Here is a 24,163-nt window from a genome sequence, read left to right on the forward strand (position 1 = left end):
AGAGATGGGCTCAACTGTGACTGGAATAGTTGCAGGTGTTCCAGGAAGGACCACTGTGACCTTTGTGTAAACTCCACTCCCACCCTGATATCCCCCCTTGAGGTTTCAGGAAGAATGTACCTGTTGACGTAACTGTATCCCCTCTGTGATCACTCTGTGATCAGACCATGATCTTTTGAAACGAAATTGTATGGGAATTGTAATCTTGTGGGTTTTGTGGGTTTTTCCTTTATAAGCCCTTATGGGGCTGCAGTAAGATGCGGCTCTTGCTCTTAGGAACAGGGTTTACCCTTCTATATAGAACCTTAAATAAAGTCCTCATGCTATTGCATCAACTGGACTGGAGTCTGGGTTCTTGGGGCACCCACTTGAGACCCCCAGATTTTGGGGTCCAACAGTTTCCTCTTTCGACCCAAGTTTTGGCCAATTATCTAAATGCTTTGTCCTCCACTGAATAAAAGATTTAATAGGTGATTCTATACACTCCTGGTTTAATCTTATTTTAATGCATTTTCATTGGTATGCTAATCCCCTTAAGGAATACATAATTAGCTTAACTCAGCAAGTTTTGAGGCTTTTCCCAAGAATGTAATATTGAATCTTAAATTTGGTTAGGTATTTATATTCTTTTATTAATTTTTAAAGATACTATATGAAGCAATGGATTTCCTTAGGCTTTTTCATACAGATCTTGTTCTTACTATCTGTTTTCTCAACTTACCCTTCCCAGCCTCATGTTTCCCCTTTTTAATTAATGGTCCACTTCTTTCCCTAGTGACCCCTTTAAGGGATGGCTGCAGGAGACTTGGCCCAGGCAGTTAGTATTGTACATAAGAAAGGAAGCCGCCCTCTTGGTTCCTAGGACCAGATGTTAAAGAGAATAACCTGGAGTTTGATACAGCCAAGCCTTAGGTGATTGATTGGATCAGCCTTTGTAACCTCTTATCCACTATAGAGTCGAAACTCAGAAGCTCCATCAGTTGACACTGACACTGACCTCTCCAGCAGGGTGACCAATAGTGAACATTGCAAGTAGAAAGACGGATGCGTACCTGTATAGGTCAATGTTGCCACTTCCTCCTCTCCAGAGCTAGAGCATTGGCCACCCCAGCAGGGACCAAGTAGGGAGGATTGGCAAGGTGGGAGGCTCTGGCCAGCCCGCAGACTGAAAAAGGATGATGGTATAAATTCAACTCTCTAATAAGGAACAATTTACAGGGGTTGCCTGCCATTTTATTGCTTGCTGTATTTTTTGATCATGGAAATTTTATCATGATTTTTATTTTTAACCTATGTTTATATTTAATATTGCCTACTTTATATTTCTTATTTAAAAAACTATTTGAGTCTTAGTTGATTTAACCAATCTAACTCTGGGTTTAAGCTTTTTATACTTCATACCAATGTTGATTTGGTTAAAGTTTTCCATTTTATTTTTTTCTTTATTTTCCCTTTCTACTGTGATTTTAATTTAAATATTGTTTTTGTACTTTAATTTTGTCCTTTTTGTTGACCTACTGTAAATACTGCTTTAGTGGCTGTCTTAGTTGTTGTTGTTGTTTTAGCCCACCTTTGAATTTTATCTTTAGTAACACTGCACGTCAGGGATTGTTCTAAAACTCTTCAGCAGTGTGTGTCTGGCCTCCTCCAGCTTTGCACTGTTTCTCCGCTGGTGTTATTAATACTGTCCTTTGAAGAGATGTCATTCACTTAGGCATTTCCTATCTGCCTGCACGCTTGACTTTCTCTGCACCCATTGCTCTCCAATGCCTTGAATAGATCTGGATTGTTATCGGCTATTGTCTTTAGTCAGCCTGATAGATGTCCTTTAATATTAATTAAGATGCCATAAAAATATGGACAGATGACTTTATAAATATGTATAAAACTCTTGGTGTAAGACATTGGACACAAAAATTTTTTAAGGATGGGAAGAAGTGCTAACAAAATATCAAAGTCACAACAATAAATATTCTGAAAAAACTCCAGTAGCACAGTAAATAATCCCAAGAATTGAGAAATGGAATTATAAAGCTGCTTTGCAGCAAAGGAAATACTCACCAGAGTGAAGAAGACAGCCTGTAGGATGAAAATAAATCTTTGCCAACTACACATCAGACAGAGTATTATTATCTAAAATATATAAAGAACAACAAAAAACTAAACCTTTGCATTCCTAATCATCCAATCAGTGAATAGGCTGATGAACTGAATAGTCTGTTCTCAAGAAAAGGAATACAGGAGCTGGAGAGACTGTTCAGTGGTTACAAATGCTTGCTACGCTTCCACAGGACCAGCCTGGTTCCCAGCACCCACCTCAGGGACTCATAACTGCCTCTAACTCCAGTTCCAGCTCTTGCACGAGCATGTGTGTGCACATGCATGAGTGAATACACACACACCACAGGAAAGCAAATCGTTTTCTACATTTTTAAATTTTTAATTAAAATCTAATTACATCGCTTCTCCCCTTCCCTTTCCTCCCTCCAATCCTTTCCATGACCCCCTCATTTTGATGGCCTCTTTTTCTTTGATCATTGTCGTTAACACACATACACACACACATGCACGCACGCACGCACGCACGCGCACACACACACAGAGGGAGAAAGAGAGGGAGAAAAAGGATGAGATGCGGTTATATAAATACAACCTGCTAAGTCCATTTGGTGTTGCTTGTGTGATTTCAGGGCTGACCATTTTGTATTGAAAAACCATTTAGGGGGCTCATCCCTGGGAAAGACTTAATTCATTCTCTCTTAGAAGTCAATAGTTGCCTGTTGGCCTTTGTCTGTGTGTGGGGGCCCCTGGGAGATTTCCCCACATAAGTATGTCTGTTGGTGTTGTCATTGAGATTTTCTTTAGGCAGCCATTTTGTTGAAATGTTGTGGGTGTAGCTTCCTTGTCATTTCTAAGAGACGGTCTCATAGCAGACTTCCTGGTCCTCTGGCTCTTGCACTCTTTTCACCCCTCTTCCTCAATGCTCCCTGAGTCTGAGGTGTACAAGTTGTGTTGTAGATTTACCCTGGGGTGGCTTCCCCAGATCAGCTGATTATAACCCTTGAGGTTTTCTGTAATGGGCTCTGTGAGCGCTGTACTTCCCTGTGAGGACAAGATTACATTTTAGAAAGCAGTTGGGAATTATACTGGTCTAGTGAAGTGGGGCAGCAAGTTCTCCTCTAAGACGCATCACCTCACCAGCTCTGGGGAGTTAGATGTTAAAGTGAATGACAGCTTACTGGTATAGTGGAGTTGAAACGTCACCGGCCAGGAGGAAGAGAGAGAAACAGGATGCAGTGTCTAGAGAGGGGGTTTCAGTGTGTCAAATCCGTGTCTCCCATCAGATTATACACATTTTCTCTGTGAGTATACTATATTATGTAAAGAAAAAAGCCTTAGAATATGTGAACAGAGCCTAACTAGGTTTGGTGTTTTTGAGTTGAGAGAGATAGGGATATTTGCACACCCACATTTATTGCTGTATTATTCTCAATGTATTTTCATACTTGTATATGCCTAGCAGTCTTAGAAAGATGCATACCAATGTATTTACAGTGGTTATCTGTGAAAAGAAATTATTTTTTACTTTTTAAATGTTCCCGTTGCCTGAATTTTATAATACTTCCTATAATCATTTTGGAAATAAAACAATTTTTTAAATGGTACATTATATATAATTGCCAAAAATACAGAAAAACTGAATCAAGACCATTTTCCTCAAGGTTTCAGAAGCAAGTGATCATAATTTTTCTCTGTGAGGCTTAAATGAAATTTTACTTTTAAAAATAAGATGCTGACTCCCCCTATACGAGACACAAATTAATAGTAAGAATGGTGTTTTAAATTGTGTGACTTCGCTAAAAGTTTCTGTTGTAAACTATTACTTTACACTGGAAATTGTGAACACCATGATTTACAAGACTTTGGGAAATCAAGAGTCCTAATTCAAATTCGGATATCCATTGGTCATTAATACACATCTGTGTCGGACTTAAAGAGATGAGAGCAAAGATCTGTTCATTCTAGAAAGAGCACTGATCAGACCAAAGAAACACGTCTGTCTCAGTGAAACAGTGAGCTTATTGAGGTTCTGTAGAGGGTCAGAGGTGAGTGGGGTAGCTGACTGGAACATGGGTGCCTCAAATGCAGCTCCAAATGCAGCTCCAGCACCAATGACCCACTCCCCATGTGGAGCGATTCCACATGAGCCTGGCACTAGACCCCTGCAGACAGTCTCATCTCCCTAGCATGTTCTTTGTTCTTTTCTTCTTTGTCCTTCTATAACCTTCAGGATCCTCCTGAGCTTTGTAAAGGAAAGCAGCACATCTAAAATTTTACTCCAGGAACTTAAACTGCAAGTGGAAACATGAAGGAGGGATGGATGTGGAAACTCCACATTAAAGAGGACATAGCATTTCTCACCCCAGTCCAGTAACCCCAGAATTTTACATGGACTTTCTGGAAGATAAAGACAGCTGCTGCTTCACAGCACTGATTTTAACTGAATACCTCTTGTCTGTCACACAGCAATCAGCAAGCCTTCTTACTGGAGAATGTCCCGTGCAATAATGCGAGCTGTGAGGAAGTACATCGGATGTTTAAAGTCTACTGGGACCTAGCAGGCCTAAATCTAATCAAAGACGCCGTGGTTGCCACCTTTTTTGATATCTATGAAGATGTGAGTTCAGAACTGTCCTGTGTGCTTAGAGCTTAATTGCTATCTAGGTCATTTCACTTTAGCTTCATATACAAGCAAATGGAATGAGAATGATTCATTAAAGAAAACCTCTTTTAATGTTAAATAGGGGTGGGGGCTGACTAATGATAGGAATAGTTGATCTCTGTAGTTGAATATGGAAATGTTAGCTCTTCTTGTGCTTATTTGGAATAAACTGCTGCAAAATTGTGCTTTAAGACTAGCCAATGTGCATGTTCATCAGCTGACCAAAAGCAGAACCAACAGGTACCCACACAGACAGCAGAAGAGTGCATCCACCACACTTATAAAGTAAAACAAGGCATCTCTGCTGCCACTTCTAGGGCTCTGTCACAGTTGCCAAGTGAGCTGGTGGAAGACTCTGTAGGTACCTGGCATGCACCTTGGTACCTGGCATCCACCTTTCTAAAGAGAGAGCTAGTTTCCTACTTAGAGGAAGAAAAAAAAACTTTTAAAGAATATAAAGTTAACTTATCCACATATATGCTTGCAGATAGTTTACTGTAGAAGGTAAAAGCCCATCAGGACATTTATGTCTTCATTAACCTTTCTATTTTGTTGTTCTATTTTGCTTTGGTTTTAAGAGGCTTATACTCAATGATGAATTATTGATACCCACATTTCCTTCTGCTTTTCTTGCTGCCAAATCTCATTTCATTTCATTTTTCATTAGCAGTTTCCAAGCATAAAAGTAATTGGTAGAAATATTACAAGAGAAAAAAATCAACAAAATTGCCTACAAATCAATTTTTAATTTCTATACATCAAAAAACATAATAAATGAAATTTTAAATTATTTTTAAATATGGAAAATAGAAATGCTACAAATGAGTGAAATAATTAATATCCTTAATATAAAAGTATTCATAGAAACTGATGTCACCAAAAATTCTCTAGAAAAATATAGTCAATTTACAGGAAAAAATATGCTGCTAACATTTATAAAATGAAAATAAGTAGCATCATAAGATGCAGAAGAGTGTCAACTTTAAATTAATGTTTGTTTTTTCTACAATAAAATGAACTGAATTTCTGTGTGTTAAAGAGGGAGGGAAAGGTGGTATCAGTGCCTCAGGCCCCGCAACAGGGAACTTGGCCACGTTTGCAGAGGAGCTGAAAATTCCTGCGCAAAGTAGTGAGCTTCTACTACATGTAAAAAGCATATGCTGCAAACGTCTGGAAACCTGAGTTGGATCCCCAAAACCTACTGTGAAAAAAGAGAATCAGTTCCTGAAAGTTGTCCCTGACTTCCACATTACACTCCCTATCCCCCAAACCCCCTCACACACACAGTAATGAATCTAAAAATGAAATTTTAGGGTTAAATGTGGTGACACACACATTTAATTCCAGTACTTTTGAAGCAGAGGCAGGTGGATTTTTGTAAATCTGAGTCCAACTTGATCTACAAACTTGGCTAGCCAGTTTCAGGCCAGCCAAGGCTACATAGTGAGACTCTGTCTTAAAAAAAAAAAAAAAATTCACTGTGCATGTACATATGACCAGAAGGAAATATAACAAAATGTTAACAATTACTTCCCAGGACCATTTTCTTTTTATTTCCTATTTAAATTGTGTGCATATATTTTCAGTAAACTTATTTCAAACATCAACCTACTAAGGTTGTACAAATGACAAACTCCCTGAGAAAATTAACTTCCAAGGATGAAGCGTTTCAGTCCACAGTCACAAGATCCTGTCTCTTGGCCAGTGTAGCACACAGTACACCATGGCAGGAGCACATGGCGGGGGAGGCAAGCTCACCTGTGATGGCCTAACAGCAGAAAGAGATGGGAGAAGCTGAAGTCACAATACCCCTTCAGGGACATCAGGAACATACCCATGCCTTACCTCCCAAAAGATCCCACCACCTCCCGCAGGCTGCCAAGCAAGTCTTTAACGTTAGTGTGAACCTTTGGTGTAGCAATTATTCAAACTATAGCACAAGCAACACAGTGGTCTTTTTCTTTCACCTAGTAGTACAATTTTTGTTTTTTTCAGGGAATTTTGGACATTATAGTACTCAGTAAAGGATACACCAAGAATGATGTCGCCATTCATACACTCAAAAATAACTTTGAAGCAGATGCTTATTTTGTTAAAGTCATTGGTGAGTATTCAGATGTTGCCATTCATCTTGTTTTCCTCCTTCCTTCCCTCTCCTCTCTCTCTTCCCTTGTACTCATTTTCTGGTACAAGTGCACACTCCTGTGTAATGCATGTACAACCTCTAGACCAGGAAATGAACTCCCCAGAACATCGTGCTAGCTATACATAGGCCCCATTCAGATATACCAGCTGTCCCAACAATGACTCTCTTCCCCTTCTGGTTTAGTATTCTGCCCAGGATATGTTGAATTTTTCACATCTTTCCAGGCTCCCTCAATCTAGGACACTTTTTCAGTCATTTTCTATTTTTATCTCCATTGGTTTTAAAGAATTCAAATTTTTTATTGTTAGATAATCCTGTTTCCTCACTATCTAACTCCAGTTACCCATTTTTGGCAAAACCCCACAGCAAGGAATTGCAGAGCAGGGTTCTGCACTTCAGGTCATTGGACCAGGAGGCACATGGTGCACCCTGCTCACCGCTCACAGAGATGAACAGTTCGGGTTTTTTATATGTGTGTGAGTGATTTGCCTGCATGTACGTATTGTGTACCTTATGTGTGCCTGTAAGCCCTCAGAGGTCAGAAGAGGGGATTGGACCTCCTTGAACTGGAGTTACAGACTGTTGTGAACCACATGTTGGTGTTAGAAACAGAATCCTGGTTCTCTGTGAGAACAAGTGCTCCTAACCACTGAGCAGTCTCTCCACCCCTGAGATGACCAGTTGTTTGGTTGGTTAGTTTTTAATGTACTTATTTTTATTTTATGTGCATTGGTGTTTTTCCTGCATGTATGTTTGTGTGATGTTGTCAGGTCCCCTGGAAGTGAAATAATAGACAGTTGTGAGCTGCCATGTGGGTGCTGGGAATTGAACTCAAGTCATAAAAGCAGCTAGTACTTTTAACTGCAAAGCCATCTCTCCAGCCCCAAGATGGCCAGTTTTCTCTCTCCTGCATTCACTGTTTTTCCCTTCCCTATTCCTACAGACAGACATTCTGATATTACTTGTATCCTTTTTATATCAAACTTTTACCTGCTACCATTGGAGTCTATTGATAACTCATGCCTCGACTTTTGTCAAATAATTATCCTGTTTTGCCATCATTCTTTCTACATTATATTTTTAACATTTACTTATTAGATTGTGTGTGTGGCTGCCTGAGTGTGTGTATCTGTTCCACGTGCATGCAGGAACCCTCAGAGGTCCTAAGAGGGTTTCAGATCCCCAGGAACTAGAGTTAAGAGTTGTAAGCCACCGTGTAGGTTCTGGAAACCAAACCCGGGTCCTCTGCAAGAGCTCTTAACTGCTGAGCTCTATCCACAGCCCCAACCTTCCACATAATTGGCTGGCATTCAGATAATCCTTTTGTACAGCACTTGCCCTGTGCCTTGAATCACATGTAACCCAGGCTCCGGATGCTTGGTGCACCTGTTAGTGTTTTGTCATTTCTTCTGGGTTCCTTTGGGACAAAGGTAGGAAAATGGAAGTCAGGCTTCACATACATACACATCTAGTCACAAGTATGATACAACTATGGATTCCTGCCACTGCTTGCATTTTTAACCCGTACGGTACTGCCAAGTTCTTTCCCGTCTCTCTCTATACATCCTCTGTAGCGGTGAGAATTTGGCCTCTCATTTCCCTGCGCTGTTTCTTTTCTGTAACAAGTTCCGTGCAGGTGCCTGTCTCAGTGGTGTCTGTGCTCATAAAGGCGTATGTGTTTTGCTATGTGTATGCCTGCACTCTTTGCAAAGACTAAATACTGCTGTGTTTTTTTAATTTGGTTTTTGCATGCTCATTTTTAGTATGTGGAAATAAATACTTCAATGTAGCCTCATTGGACTCACTTACTGATTCTGGGAAGGTATTTTATAAAATAGTTTTTGGGAGAATTTTTCTTTATAGATAGCCATTTTCAAAAAGGAACAAATTTCTTTTCTTTCTCTCTCTAATCTCCATGTCTTTTATGTCTTTACTGTCCTAGCTAGAAAGAATAAGAGTGGACATCTTTGCCACCTTTCCCTCATAAGCATCACGTTTCCTCAGTAGGCATATTAGCTGTCCAAGGACTTCTCCTTAGGTCATATTTCAAAGGTTTACTTCTTTTCTCATTGACTGAGAGGAATTAGTGTTGAGGATAGCTATTTTTAATACTATTAGAGTTGACCTCTGAACTCCACACATACACTGTGTCATGTAGACATCCACACCCCAACACAGGAACATACACAAAGAATCCAAATTTTTTAATTAATTTTTAAAGACATATGTATAAAGTGAAATTTAATTTTCTCAGAAATTGAACTGGTTCTTATCTGTGGTCATAAGTCAGTGAATGTATTAATAGACTTTGGGGGGAATTAGATTGTATTTTAATGTAAGCTTATGACAGTAGTAATAGGCTATTCTTTATCTTTCCACAGTTCTTAGTGGTCTATGTTCTAATGACTGTCCTCGTAAGATCACAGTAAGTAAACTTAATTCTTCATCACAGATATTTCTATGAAATTTTCTTCAGGGGCCTAGAGAGGTGGCTCAGTGGTTAAGAGCATTTGCTACTCTTGTAGAGGCCCCAGACTCAGTTCTCAGCACCCACACAGAGGCTAACGGCTATCTGTACTCTTCTAGGGATCTGACACCCTCTTGAGGACTTCTCGGGTACTGTATACACATGGAGTACATATATACATGCGGGCAAAAACACTCATACACATAAAATCAATACATAAATAATCTTTTAAAATTATCTTCAGGATAAGTAAATACACACAAAATAGTCATAAGTTACAATCAAAGTTGATATTTGTATTTGGTAGTTATTAAACTATCCATTATTACTCAAGGAAATGCTAGAATTTTGGTACCTTTCCATAAAAAGTCATCACTATTCAACTGAGGTTGTAGCTCAGTTAGTAGAAAGGCTTGCTAGCTAGAACAGCCTTGAGTTTGAGCTTCAGTATTGCATAAAACCCGGCATGGTGGTACATGTCTATAATCCCAGTACACAGTGGGTAAAGCCAGGGGAAATGAGAAGTTCAAGATCATCTTCAACTATATAGCATATTTGAGGCCAGCCTGTAATCCAGGAAACTGTATCTCAAAACAAGACGAAACTAAAAACAAATGTCTGTGTAAGGATCATTGCCTTTACCGGGTGTTTTATGACACCCTCCCATTGCTGCCTTCCCATTTAGTTTTTTAACATGAGATGCCTATCTACAGGAGAGTGCAACCCTAAAGAACCTTATTATTCACCTTTGCATAGCTGATTGAGCGCACAGAATCATGCACATTCTAAACTCTGTGTGTGTGTGTGTGTGTGTGTGTGTGTGTGTGTGTGTGTGTGTGTGTGTGTGTTGACAGGGCAGGCACACGTGGAAGTCTGCAGACAGCCTCCAGAGTTTGTCCTCACCTTTCCATCTTGTTGGAGAGCTGGTCTGTCTCGTTTTTGCCATTGTGCTGCATACTCCAGGCTAACTGGCCCACGTGCTTCAAGAGATTCTCCTGGCTCTGCCTCCTACCTTATCAAAGGAGTGTTGGCATCATAGACAGTAATCACTGGATCTGGCTTTTACAGGAGTCTGAACTCAGCTCTTAAGGCTTGCAAGGCTTTCACCCACTGAGCAATCTCCCAGGCCTCAAAAATTATTAACCACCATACACACACACACACACACACACACACACACACACACACACACAAACACACACACAAACACACAGTCTCAGAGAAGTTAAAGTTTCCTAAGTCTTGGAGTCAAGTGAGAAATTTCACCACAAAGCTAGATGTTTTGATTATAGTCTCAAATCCTTACAATCCATTTAAAGCACTACAATTCCAATACTTTCATGTATATATAGTTGAGAAACTTCTGTAGTTGAGACATCTTGACTGTACTTGGGAACGATAACTGAAGTAGTGAGGAAAGCAGTGTTTGCAGGAAGAAAGAGGTTGGTTTACAATGCATGGAGAGCCCTAAAACTGAGGTGATTCTTCAGACAGCTTCAACTGAGGCAGAGGGCGAGGGCCTCTCAACTCCTCCAGTAATCAGATAGTGCACTCAGATGTGTGACACAGCTCCCTGAGCTGAGAAGAGTTGGTCAAGTCGAATCCAGCTGTGAGCTAGCAGCAGAATCCAGGAAGTGAGTGTCTTTGTCCTAGCACAGAGGCCAAAATGAAGCATCACTACATCCTCTACAACACCGAGGCATTTTCTATAAGCTAAGGATGGATACAGAGTCAACAGGATCAACTTAATTCTTGTTGGTTTCAACTTTAAAGGAAGATTAATGAAGAAGCTGCATCTATTAGAGTAGTTGCTGCTGCCGTATTCCAGCACAGTTGAGGAAGAAGTTAAGGAGAAAAGATGTCATCCGAAGCAAGTCTGTAATTGTAGTAGAACTAGATGACAAATGCTTGAGAAATTTTTGGTTTGTCATCAGTAGAACCTACATTCATAAAAATGCAAAGAAGACAATAGGGATTAAAACACAGAAGTCTCTCTCTTTCCCTCTCTCCCTCCCTCCCTCTCTCTTCTACTCCTCCTTCCCCCTTCTTCTTTCCTCATTTTCTCCCTCCCCCCATCTCCTCCTTCTCTTCCCCCGCCCCTGCGCCGCTCACTAGGGTCTCGGGTACTCAGGCTGGCCTTGACCTGATCCCCACTGTCTGTGTACAGGATTATAGGTACCCCACCATGCACATTGTGTGATGCTAGAATCAAACCCAGGACCTTATACATGCTGGGCAAGCATTCTACCAGCTGAGCTACAGCCCAGCTGAAGCCTTCTCCTTCGTTTTTGAAAGTCGGTTTTGCTAAGATCACTAACATTTTATTTTTGTCATAAATTTTCAAACAAAAATTTCTCAAGCATTTGTTAACTTTTAATAGGATGTTCATTACAAGCTACATTTTATACCCTTTTTGATTAGAGTTGCTTTCGAAGAGAGGAAATCTATCATTTTATGTAAAGTTTAAAGACAGTTCTATAAATAAGAAATGGTATACAAGTTGAGATAAACTGTCAATCTGATTAGGCTCTGAGTTTCTCAGGAAAAACTGGAAAGTAATATTCTCTAAATGTGTAAAAGATTAAATGTGACAGAACTAAAAGTCAATATTTTCACTCAATTATAAATAGAATTTGACATTTTTGTACATTAGTAAGAAATTGTAGCATATGTCCAATTCAATATAAATATAACTCGATGAGTGTGATGGTGCATGCCTTTAATCCCAGCTCTTGAAAGGCAAAAGCAGGTAGATCTGAGTACAAGGCCAGCCTGGTCTACAGAGTTCCAGGGCTATGTAGAAAGACTGTGTCAAAAAACTAAAAGAAGAGGAAAAAAGAGGAGGGAGGAGGAAGAAGATGAGGAGGAGGACAGAGAAGAGGAGGAAAAAGAAGGAGAAATGTAATGATAAAACTGTTTTCAGGTTTGAGGTTTTCTTAGTACTGGTAGTCAAACTCAAGAGTATTTCAGGTACTCTCTACCACAATCTGCATCCTTCTCTCCAAAACTCTTATAGTTTTGTTCCCTATGAAACCAGAATAATGAAGAAAAGTTTGCTTAAAATATTTACCCTTATAAAGTAGAAACATTAGGTCTGTAAAATACTCAGTTAAAATTCTGAACTATATAAATGCAACTTTCAAGTACTCTAAGGTATTAGGAATTTTCTACTGGGGCCAGTGAGATGGCTTAGCATGTAAAGACCAAGCCTAATGACATGAGTTTGATCTCCAGCATCCACATGGTGAAAGGGAAAACCAACTCCTGCAGGTTGTCCTCTAACCTACACACGTGCACATTAATACTCAAATGGCTGCATACACACACATACACACACACACACACACACACACACACACACACGCACATACACATGCACGTACACACATACACGTACACACGCACGCACACACATACACACGCACGTACACACGCACGCACGCATACACATACAATAAATAACTAATTTTAATAATTTTCCACTAACCAGGTTTAATTTGAGCTATTATCTGTTTATGGAAATGTTCTTTTAAGTAGCTACAATTATTTAAGACATATACATAAGAGTTGGTTTGTGCAGCCAGGCATGCCTTTAATCCCAGCATTCAGGAGGCAGAGTCAGGTGGATCTCTGTGAGTTCAAGGCCAGCCTGGTCTACAGAGCGAGATCCAGGACAGGTACAAAAACTACACAGAGAAACCCTGTCTTGAAAAACCAAAAAGAAAAAAGAAAAAAGAATTGGTTTGTGCATGGTATGTACTCACTTATAAGTGAATATTAGCTGTAAAGTAAAGGATAATCATGCTGCAATCAATCCACAGACCCCCAGAGAGGCTAAGTAACAAGGAGGGCTCAAGGCAGGACTCATGGATCTCCCTGGGAAGGGGAAATAGAAAGTTGTCAAGGGTGGACTGGGGATGGGGATGGATGGGAACAGGAGGGATTAGTTGTGGGGGGCAGGAGGGGGGTGCTGGGAGAGACAACTAGAATTGGGGGGGCTTTTCAGGGGTGAGGTAGAAACCTAATGCAATAGAAACTCTCAGGAATCTACAATGGTGACCCTAGCAAAGTCCCCTAGTAATAGGGAATATGGTACCCAAACCAGCCATCTTATGTAACCACACTGGTATCTAGCATAATTGTCATCAGAGAAGCTTTACCCAGCAACCGATGGGCGCAGATGCAGAGATCCACAGCAAATCATTAGGCGGAGCTGGGAATCCTGTAGAAGAGAGAAAGGAAGGAGTGCAGGAGCCAGAGGGGTCAAGACACCACAAGAAAACAGCCGGCAGAATCATCTAACCAGGACCCTAGGGGCTCACGGAGACTGGGCCAACAATCAGGGAGCCTGTATGGGTCTGGCCTACATCCTCTGCATCTATGTTGATTGTGTAGCTTGAGTTCCTGCGGTACTACCAACAGTGGGGCAGCGGCTGTCTTTGACTCTTTTCCCTGCTTTGAGGACCCTTCTCCTCCTACTGGGTTGCCTCGTCCAGCTTTAATATGAGGGAATGAGCCTAGTTTTATTTTAACTTGATAGGCCACGTTTGGTTGATATCCCTGGGAGGCCTCCCCTTTTCTGAAGAGGAAGGAGGAGAAGTGGATCTCGGGTTGGGGGTGGGAGACTTGGAGGAGAGGAGGGAGGGAAAACTGCAGTTGGGATGTAACTTATGAGAGAAAAATGAAGAATTGCTCTGTGGCTGCTGGTAGATTGTGTGTGTTGTAGTAGATGCCCGCCCCACATACAGCACTGAAGTGTTAAACTCGCTGGGCTCTTTAAAAAGAAGAGAACACAAAAGTGGGGTGACGTCTTGGGTCTTTGGAGCCAGGAATTTGAGAGCCAGGTTGAGTATGATCAAGATACAGTTTATAAATGTATGAAAATTTCTAAGAATAAATATTCTTCATTTTGGTTTTTTGGGTTTTTTTTTTTTTACTATATAATAAATTTTCCTGAGATTCAAATCATTCCGTTACTTCCCAAGACCAACCCTTTCCTTTCCTACTGCAGCCCTTTGGGGTGAATCAGCCTGGACCGTACATCATGTACACAACAGTTGATGCCAATGGCTATCTGAAGAACGGCTCAGGTAAGGCGTGCGGGGTGTCTGCAACATGCAAGGCGTCTTCCTTCAATATATCGGAGAGGCAGCTGCTGTCAGAATTGTGTCACAGCCCTGAATACAATTTTCTCTCATTGTACTTTTTCTGTATGTACATAAACAAATTTTAAGAGCTATTCAGAACAAAAATGTCAACATGTATTCCTTCATTTATTATTACTGTGATGAACCAAACCCTTATCCTTATTTCTCAGAGGAAATAACTGAAAAGGAGAGGTAACTTATCTTAAAGATTGAAATGATAAATCATATAAATTAGCTCATTTTAAGAAAAGTAAAAGCTAGAAATCCAATTAATACTACAATTTAAATTAATCCCATATTTTCAAATGTGGAATAAGAGGTCTAAAATTTAGAGAGATGTTTTTGATATCATTTTATAAAAGCACAGCTTACTTGTCCATTGCAACAAACACTGTGGGGAAATTCAGTCCAGACAAAAAGGAAACAGACCGGAAGATGTCTGCATGTGACTGATGCCTGAGCTTCCTCTCAGATTACGGTAAACCCATCTACCTGCACAAAGAATAAAATCCCAACATTAGATGATTTCTTGAGAATCCTAGAATCTTGCCCATGAAAAAATATAAACAAGCTTGATATAATAACCAGAAAGAATGTGTTAGTGGCCAATTTTGTATTATATAATTGCCTTACATAAATTAAATGTACTATAATGAGTTTATTTTGTAGCTAATTATAAACATTTAAGAATTCATTGTGTGGGTGTGGTGGTATATTCCCTTTAATCTCAGTATTCAGGAGGCAGGAGCAGGCAGGGGGATCTCTGTGTGTTCCAGGCTAGCCTGGTCTGTGTAGTAAACTAGACAGCCAGGGCCATGTAGAGAAACCCTGTATCAAAAAAAAAGGAAAAGAAAGAGAAAGAAAAAAAGAATTCATCTTATTGCTGCTGCTTCAGCATAGAAGTATTCTGCAAGCAAAAATTAAGGAAAATTCTGATAAGACTATTACAATCAAGCATTTTGACATATCACTACAACAAAGAAGTCATTTAAATTTTAATTCCTATACATATTATATTTTTATTGTTTGCTAATTCTTTCTTAATGTGCGAATAATTTCACTGCTAAGTGAGATGTTGTGAGACTCATTTTTATTTCACAATACTGATAAACTCAAGCAAATTAGCACACTCCAAATCCAAAACTTACCTCCACTGGTGAATTCTCAGTGAAATTCATATCTACACATTAGCAACTTAAATCTACTTACACTTCAAAAACTACTTATTTCACACCATCAAAAAAGTGATTGTCTCAGGACTGTGTTATTAATTTTAAAATGAGAAAATCTCTTACTTATCACAGCTATACACCAATATCTTAAAGTCCTGTATTATCATACTTTTTTCTTAAAATTATATGCCATATATGTTTTTATATGCCTATTCATAGGAAGTCCTGATTTCTTCTTTGCTTTTTGTTATGGAGATACAGTAGCTGTGCTGGTCAGCCTTCCACTGTATGTGCCTCTTCATTACATTAAGACAGTGCAACAATAAACATCTGTTGGGAGCGAACACAGGGGAGAGCACATATAGCAATGGGCTAGACATAGAAGAAAATAAGGGCATATGAAGGTAGTGTCCAGTCGGTAGAAATGCACCGGCAAGTTGGTACTGTTGCAAGTACATGCATGAGCACCAGCTGAGGCTCTACTCAGCTTTCAAATGAACTATTTAAACACTAACAACTAGAAGCACTGCCGTAATGAGAGAATCTTGGTGGTACTGCCCAGAAGTACCATAGTAGAGCTCAAATCAGGACTTTTTTCATTGTATATTTTCATTGTACATAATACTGTGTTACAGTAAGGATATTCTCTATAAGCACAAATATACATTGAACTCCCCACCACTCCCTCCATGTTTCCCCTAGACAGGGTTGCTTCTACTTTCATGACCTATATACATACAATATTGTATAAAATCAAAGAAGCACAAAATGAGAGAAAATATGATATATTTGTCTTTCTCAAATAGGCTTAATTCATATAATATGGTTATCTCCACTTGTTTCCACTTGACTCTAACAGCATAACTCCAGTGCTGGAAGAAAGTCCATTGTGTATAAATAGTATATTTTCTTTATTCATTACATCTGTTGTTGGACATTTTGGTTGGTTCCATAGTTTAACTCTTGTGAATAGATCTGTAATAAACATGCATATGCATAATGAATTTATAATACATAGTAAGGATCTCTATGATGTTTTGGTGTGAAATTCTTTGGATAAATAAATGCACAGGAATGCTAGACCTGGGCTCTGTGGTAGTTGTAGTTGTAGTGTCTTGAGGGACCTCCACTGAACTTGTTACATTCCCACGAGCAGACTAAATGTCCCCTTTGTCCACATCCTCACCAGCGCATTTGTTATTTTCTGCTTCAGCTAAAGTTTTTCTGTGAAATTTGCTGTCACTCAATGAGATTGCCTTTATATATTACTTATTTATCCTGCAGCTTTCAGTCGGGACATGTCCTTTGTTTTGTATAGTTAGTGTTTTGGCTGTGATGTAGAGAGGTTTTTCTCTGGTGGTGTTTCTTTGGTAGTCTAAATTCTTCCTGTACCTCGATGGACATCTCTTTCCCAAGATTTGGGAAATCTGCTATTGTCTTATTGAAAAATGGTTTCTCCCATAAAAATTTAACAAGGTTTAGAGGGTAGAATGGCTATAACTTGAAGATGTTTTTCATGCCATTAGCATGAAATTCTCTTTCTATGTCTGTGAGTCATAGATTTGATCATTTACAGTTTCCCATAGATCTTGAGTGTTCTAGTCATAGTTTATCTTTGCCGCTGTGTAAATGTTCAACCCTTTTACCTTAAGGTTCTTGCCTGCTTTGTGGTCAAGTCTTGACTCTGAGCATTCCTTTTCTGTCTCCATAATGCCTGTCACACTCCTGAGCGGTTCTTTGTAAAGACATCATGATGGTGATCCCGTTAGTGGAAAGCTTTTTACATGCCAGGTCATAAAGGCTGGTCATACCACTGGTCTAGTTATGAATATTGTACCCAACCTGGGAAGTCCTTCAAGATATCAGGCGTGCCACTTGGAACCTGTATTGCCATACAGACTCTAGCTTCACCCAGGTTTCTACCTTGCTGAACATGATGTGCACAGCAAACTCAAGAATGTCTCCTCCATAGCCATAGGCAGGAGTAGCTCCCCAAACATATCAGTCCCTCTGTTGGACACGAGCTTTTTTCATTGTTCTGCTTTTGTAAGTTTTCCTGTTTTACTTTGCTATGAAACTAGATTTGGGGGCATTAATCACCTTTCTATGGCTGTTGTCCGACTTTCCCCAATGTTCTCCCTGAAGATTCTAGCAGACTATGCCTGCTTGTATTTGCCATTTTCCAAAATAACTCCAGACTAATTTCTAGTAAAATATTTAGTCAATATCAAGCCTAATGCTGAAAGAACAACTGTCACATGAGAGCTTTGGGAATAGGAAGTGAGAAAAGGAATATTTATCTGTTCTGCTGTCTCTGATAGCAATGTGTTATTATCTACACTCTGTTGAAATAATTCCTCTACTGTGTAAGTGTGTTTAGAATGAAAGAATCTGACTACATCTCACATTGCTCAGTAACACTGCTGGTATGTTCCTTCTTGTTGTAGTAGTTCAGGACTTGGCTATCGTCAATATACCATGTAAAGCAACTGTGTGCTACAGTAAAGGTTGAAACTCACAGACATGATGATGTGTAGAACTGTCTGAAGCATAGGAAACACTCAGCACAAGTAGCATGAGACTATTCTTTACTGTAGTTAACTATAAGTAATGCAGTATAAAGAATCATTTCCTATAAAGTGAGCTTATAAATAAAGTAGAATAGTGTAATATATGTACAAAATAATAGGCGTCCATCACCTTTATTAATTTTTAACCTTTATCTTAAGTTTATTAGAAGCATAGTACTACAGTTAAATGAGGTAGTGAACTAAATTTTAAAACATAAAATAAGGGGAAGTTACTAATTAAATTGTATTGTTTGTCATCTGACTAGTGGGGATCTGAGATTTCAATCTGGCTCTACCCTGAAGCAGATTCTGTATTTTACTTCTTTATGCACTGTTCACTACAAACTTGACAGTAAACATACAAATCAATGCAAACAGCAGACTCAGAGGCAAAAACAAAACACCATAGTACAGACTTGTTCACTGTGCCTACATAGCATAGTGCCCATACCTCCCATCCTTACACATATACTGACCAAATCATGGCTCTGTAATTTTCTCTTGTTCCCACAACCTCTGACCTAGTTCACTAGAAAAGTTCCCATTTCATCTCTAATATCAGAAATTAACATTCAGGACATTGAAATAACATAGAAGCTTAGTTGTAGAAATTAATCTTTCTAATGCAAAGCTTAGTTTCAATCCAAGTGCCTTCTTCCTCACTGAGAAGTGAACCCTGAACTTCTTATCATCGTATTCACTTATGTTCCCTTTATGTGTGTTATACATGTCTAGCTTGATTTCATCTTTCTAGTCACAGCCTTTTCTCCATCCCTATGCCTCAACACTTTTATTTTTTTTATTTTTATTTATTTATTTATTTGTTTTTCAAGACAGGGTTTCTCTGTGTAGCTTTGTGCCTTTCCTGGATCTTGCTCTGTAGACCAGGCTGGCCTCAAACTCACAGAGATCTGCCTGCCTCTTGCCTCCCAAGTGCTGGGATTAAAGGTGTGCACCACCACTGCCCAGTGCCTCAACACTTTTAAGTCTGACCATAATAGTTAAACTCACTCCACCAAGTGTCAATAGAACTTTATGCTGTACCTTTCTGTGATGTCTGCCATAGGGTAGAGAGAGGCCCTGTATCACTTAGTAATTCTCCATCTTAACCTCCCATGAATCCTCATTGAGGACTGGCTCCAAATCTTAATTTGACATAAAGATTCTTATCCATTCAAGGATACCCAAGAGTTTGTTTAGTACAGTTTTTAAAGACTTTTCAGTAGGGCACAGTGCTCTCTCAGTGTTGGAAAAATGTATGTGGTGGTTTGAAAAAAAATGGCCCCCAGAGGCTCATATATTTGATGCTTAGTCATCAGGGAGTGGCACTATTTGAAAGGATTAGGAAGTGTGGCCTTGTTAGAGTAGGTGTGGCTTTCTTGGAGGAAGTGTGTCACTGAGTGTCAGCTTTGAGGTTTCAAAAGCCCAAGCCAGGCCCAGAGGATCCAGATGTAGAACTCTCAGCTCCTTTTCCAGCACCATGTCTACCTGCATGCTGCCATGCTTCCTGCCATGATGATAATAAAATAAACTTCTGAAACTGAAAGCCAGTCTCAATTAAATGCTTTCCTTTATAAGAATTGCCAGGGTCATGGTGTCTCTTTACAGCAATAGATCCTAACTATGACAATGTGTAAACATGAGGATGGACACTAGGATTCTTGTAGTTCTTACTACCTACTATTGCCTATGCTATTTTTTATGTTCATTAAGTAATCAGCATTGTTGTATAAACAATAAACATTTTATAATTTTAGTTATATTTGAAACAGACATTAAGTGGCATAGATATTCATTATTATGAGGCAACTTACTTGTCTTTCACCTAAGTAGATACCAGTAAAATAGTTAGAAAAGTAGACAATAATGGTCTCTTAACTTGTCACTATTAAAATGAAATCATGCCCCGATACTAGCAAGTTCAGCTTTGTTTTCAGTTTAGAGAACTAGACATTTGAAACAAAATGATTGAATGGAACTTTTAAACCTTGAATTAATTTTGAAATGTCTGCCACTCCTTCTCATAGCACTGATTTTTTTTCCTTATACTCTCACTTGTGAGTATTCACAGGCTCTGTGCAATTATAACTACTTTAAAATTAAGCATAAGGATATAAATAGGTATTACCTCCAAAAAATATCCTAAAACATACAGAGGTACTCAACAATAACAACAATAAAATATTTAAATGGGCATAGGTTTTGAATAGATGTTTCCCCAAAGAAGACATCCAGGTGGCCAAAAAAAGCACATGAAAAGATACTCAACCTCATTAATTATTAGGAAAATGTAAATAAAAGATTTTACTTTCTGTCCACAGAATAATTGCTGCTAATCAGCATTTGAGGTTGGGGAAACAGTTCATTGGGTAGGCGTGCTTGTTCTGCAAACATGCAGATCTGAGTTCAAATCCCCAGCCCCTACATAAAGAGTGTATAGAGTCTGCAACCCCAGCATTGGGGGTTGGAGACAGGCAGATTCCAAGAGCTAAATTACTAGCTAGCTTAGCCAAAACAGCAAGGGTTCAATGAGAGACCTCATCTCTAGGCAGTAAGAGAACAATAACGACCTAGTGTCCTGCTCTGGCTTCTGCACGTGCATGCACAGGTACATACACCTGAATACTCACATGCAAGTACTACACACACCACACATTATCACCACCCATACCCACCCTCTCTCTGGCTCGCACGCGTGCGCGCGCGCACACACACACACACACACATGCACATACACATGCACACGCACACGCACACACACACACACACACACACACACACACAAAGTTAACAGGTGTAGACTAAGGGGAAGAAAAAATAACTGTGAGCTTCTGTGGAAAACAGTGTGTTGGTGCCTCAGAAGTGAATAGAATCACCATGTCTTGAAGCAGATCCACTGCTGGAGATAACATGCAAAGGAACTAAAAGCAGTTTTGCTGAGAGAGATTTGTATAACCAAGGTTTCTTTGTTGTTGTTCTTGTTTTAGTTTAATGAGACAGGGTCAAACGTATCCATGCATAAATGAGTAGATAAACAAAATGTAGAATATACACATGAAGAAATAGTATTCAGTCTTACAGAGAATGTTGACACATGCTGCAACACAGATGAACTAACAGAATATTGTACTAAGTAAAATAATCCAATGGAGTGAGTATTTGTTCCACCTATGGCCTTGGGTTACCAGCCCCTAGGGCGTGGCCTCTTGGCTAGCCAAAGATCTGGGGAGCCCATATGCGGTGCCCCTTCTCTCTCACATTCTTGGATAGTAAAGACTAAGTCAGGTGGCATGAAGCAGTGTGGGACCAGTTCTCAGCCTTCCAGGGACTCTGAGACTGAATTTGCATTGTCCTGTATAAGTAATTTGTTCCCCCATATAATCCACTAACAAGTAGTCCTTTTCTCAATAATCTGGATTTCCTGCACTAATCCAGTCACAAAAGATAAATACGGTATGATTGTGTTTATGAGATACCCTCATTGCATAATCCATATATAGAAAGTACAGCTGTGGTTGCAAGGAGATAGGGCTGAAGTGCAATGAGTTTTAATTAGGAGCTCTGGAGACAAGAAGTGATGGTTGTACAGCTTGGTGCTCTGTAGCTGCGCTGGTAAAGATAGCTAAGGTGGTCAATTTTGCCTCAATGTGTGTAACCACAACTTAGCTAAAACTAAAGAGCCTCTAAAATATGGTGGTGTTTCTAAGGTTCCATAGAAAACATTTTGTTCAACTTGCGTCATTAGCCTTTGTATTCCAAGTCTTACCATGTTCCTTTTTATTTTTTAGGTAACCATACAAAGTGATGAATTTCCTTATAACATTGTGGTGCACATGTTATACTTTTCTAATCCCTCCTCCTCCCCACTACTGCCCTGTCCCCTATAGAAGATTCCCTTCCTTCCCCACATGGTTCTTTCTTCCTTCATGCTAAATATATTCCATTCCATTTTCTCACCTCCCCTTCAGATCTCTTCCTTCCCTCCCCACCACACACATTTAAATCTAGATTCCACATATGAGAGCAAAAGCATGCAGTATTTGCCTTTCTGGATCTGGCTTATTTGACTTAAAGAATGGTTTCTATTTTACCTAAAAATGTCATGATTTCATTTTTATTTATATTAGCATAAAATTGCATCTTGTGTATATACAACATTTTCTTCATCTACTCATCTGTTGATGGGCATCTAGTCTGATTCTGTTTCTTAACTGTATAGTACAGCAATATAAATAGATGTGCAAGTATCTCTGTGGTATGCTGACTTGCCATCTCATGCGTGTGTGTGTGTGTGTGTGTGTGTGTGTGTGTGTGTGTGTGTGTGTGTGTGTGTGTGTACATACACACACATCGTCCCACAGTGTTATAGATGGGCCATATGGCAGTTCTCTTTTCAGTTTTGGGTTTGGTTTTTTGTTGTTGGAGAACGCTTTATAATGATTTCCATAGTGGCTACCCAAGTTTACATTCTCACTAGCAGTGAATAAGAGTTGTTCTTTAACCAGATATCTCACAGTAGTTATCATTTTTTTTTCTTTTTTTATTATTGTTAAATCTATACATACATATGTATATGATACATACACACAACCTGCTGAGTTGTATGTTTGTAGGACTGTCTCCTTGACAGTGGATAGTCAGTTAGGGGCCCATCCCTGTCTCTCAGCAGTCATTAATTGCCTATAGTTCTTCCTCTAGAATTGGAGACTTGTGATATTTCCTCCATCCATGTTGACATGTCAGCTGCTGTTGCCACTGTCCAGGTCTTGTTTAAGCTACTGTATTGCTGAGATTTTATGGGTACAACTTTCCTGACCTATATAGAAGACACAGTCTCACAGCAGATGTCCTATTTCTTTATAATAGCCATTCTGACCAGAGTTAGAGTAGTTTTAATTTGCATTTCTCTGATGGCTGAGAATGTTGGAACACTACTTTGAGTTTTTATTGGCCATTTGTAATTCTATGAGAAGCTTATTCAGTTCATTAGCCTATTTATTGATTAGATGATTTGAGGTTTTAGTATTTAATTTTTGCAGTCATTTATAGATCCTCAATATTATTTCTGTGCTTGACATAAAGTTGGAAAAGCTTTTCTTTTTTCCTCATTCTGTAGCTGTCTCCTTTGCTGAGCAAAAGCTTTGGTTTCGTGTATCACCACTTTGCAGTTCTTCAGACTGTTCCTATGCCCTGAAGTTCTTTTCAGAAGATCCTGGCCTGTGCTCATTAATCTTGAAAGGTTTTCTCCTTTTAGTTTCAAGTCTTACATCAAAGTCTTTAATCTGTATACTCAGATGACCTAAAATTCATGGCAGTCTTCACACCCCAACCTCACTAGTGCTTGTGATTATAGGGATGAGCTGACACATGTACCCAGCTGAGTGATTTTGACACCTTTGTGGCTCTAGGTATGTGAGTTTCTTTCTATTCTCTTGGTCACCAAGTCTGTTTTTGTGCCAGTTCCATGCTGATTCTATTACTGTAGCTCTCTAATTTGAGATCAGGTAATCTAAGATATCTCTAGTATTGATTGTTCTTTCAGCTAAGGATGGTCTTGGCTGTTTGGAATCTTATCTGCTTCTCTATGAAATTTAGGGTTGCTTTTCTAGTACTGTGAAGAATGCCATGGGGATTTTGATGGGCACTGCATTGAATCTGTATCACTTTTGATAATATAGCCATTGTCACAACACTAATTTTGACAGTCCATGAGTCTTAGAGGCATTTTCATCTTCCTGTGCCTTTCATTTTTTACAGTGTCTTAAAAAGTTTCCTTTGTAGAAGTCATTTGCATCCTTGGAATTATCCTGGATATTTTTTAAAAGCTGTTGTGAACCTTGATTTCTTCCTCAACAAGTTTATCATTTATAGAGGCTAATATATGTTGCTTTTATATTCTGCTACTTTGCTGTGTTTACAAGTCTAAGGGCATTCAAGT

The 24,163-nt window shown here is 39.3% G+C and overlaps 2 protein-coding genes and 1 long non-coding RNA gene across 4 annotated transcripts in view; 2 read left to right on the top strand and 1 right to left on the bottom strand.

Moving 5' to 3' along the window:
* Positions 1–24,163, top strand: part of Abcc12 (ATP binding cassette subfamily C member 12) — a 993,341-nt gene that overhangs the window by 834,080 nt on the left and 135,098 nt on the right. The gene's annotated exons all lie outside the window — the stretch shown is intronic.
* Positions 1–24,163, top strand: part of Itfg1 (integrin alpha FG-GAP repeat containing 1) — a 148,455-nt gene that overhangs the window by 113,816 nt on the left and 10,476 nt on the right. For both annotated transcript variants that reach the window (XM_016006589.3, XM_016006586.3), the window contains exons 11-14: positions 4,528–4,678; positions 6,719–6,827; positions 9,251–9,294; positions 14,348–14,426. In XM_016006589.3, the coding sequence (XP_015862075.1) occupies positions 4,528–4,678; positions 6,719–6,827; positions 9,251–9,294; positions 14,348–14,426 (383 nt within the window). The remainder of the gene's footprint in view (positions 1–4,527; positions 4,679–6,718; positions 6,828–9,250; positions 9,295–14,347; positions 14,427–24,163) is intronic.
* LOC143273254 (uncharacterized) lies at positions 11,227–14,895 on the bottom strand. Its single transcript, XR_013051179.1, has 3 exons — positions 14,856–14,895; positions 13,497–13,558; positions 11,227–11,276 (listed from the first exon to the last, which is right to left on the bottom strand). It is a non-coding gene; the product is annotated as an uncharacterized LOC143273254 (long non-coding RNA).

Source organism: Peromyscus maniculatus, chromosome 5 (genome assembly GCF_049852395.1).
Source record: "Peromyscus maniculatus bairdii isolate BWxNUB_F1_BW_parent chromosome 5, HU_Pman_BW_mat_3.1, whole genome shotgun sequence".
Taxonomy (NCBI): domain Eukaryota; kingdom Metazoa; phylum Chordata; class Mammalia; order Rodentia; family Cricetidae; genus Peromyscus; species Peromyscus maniculatus.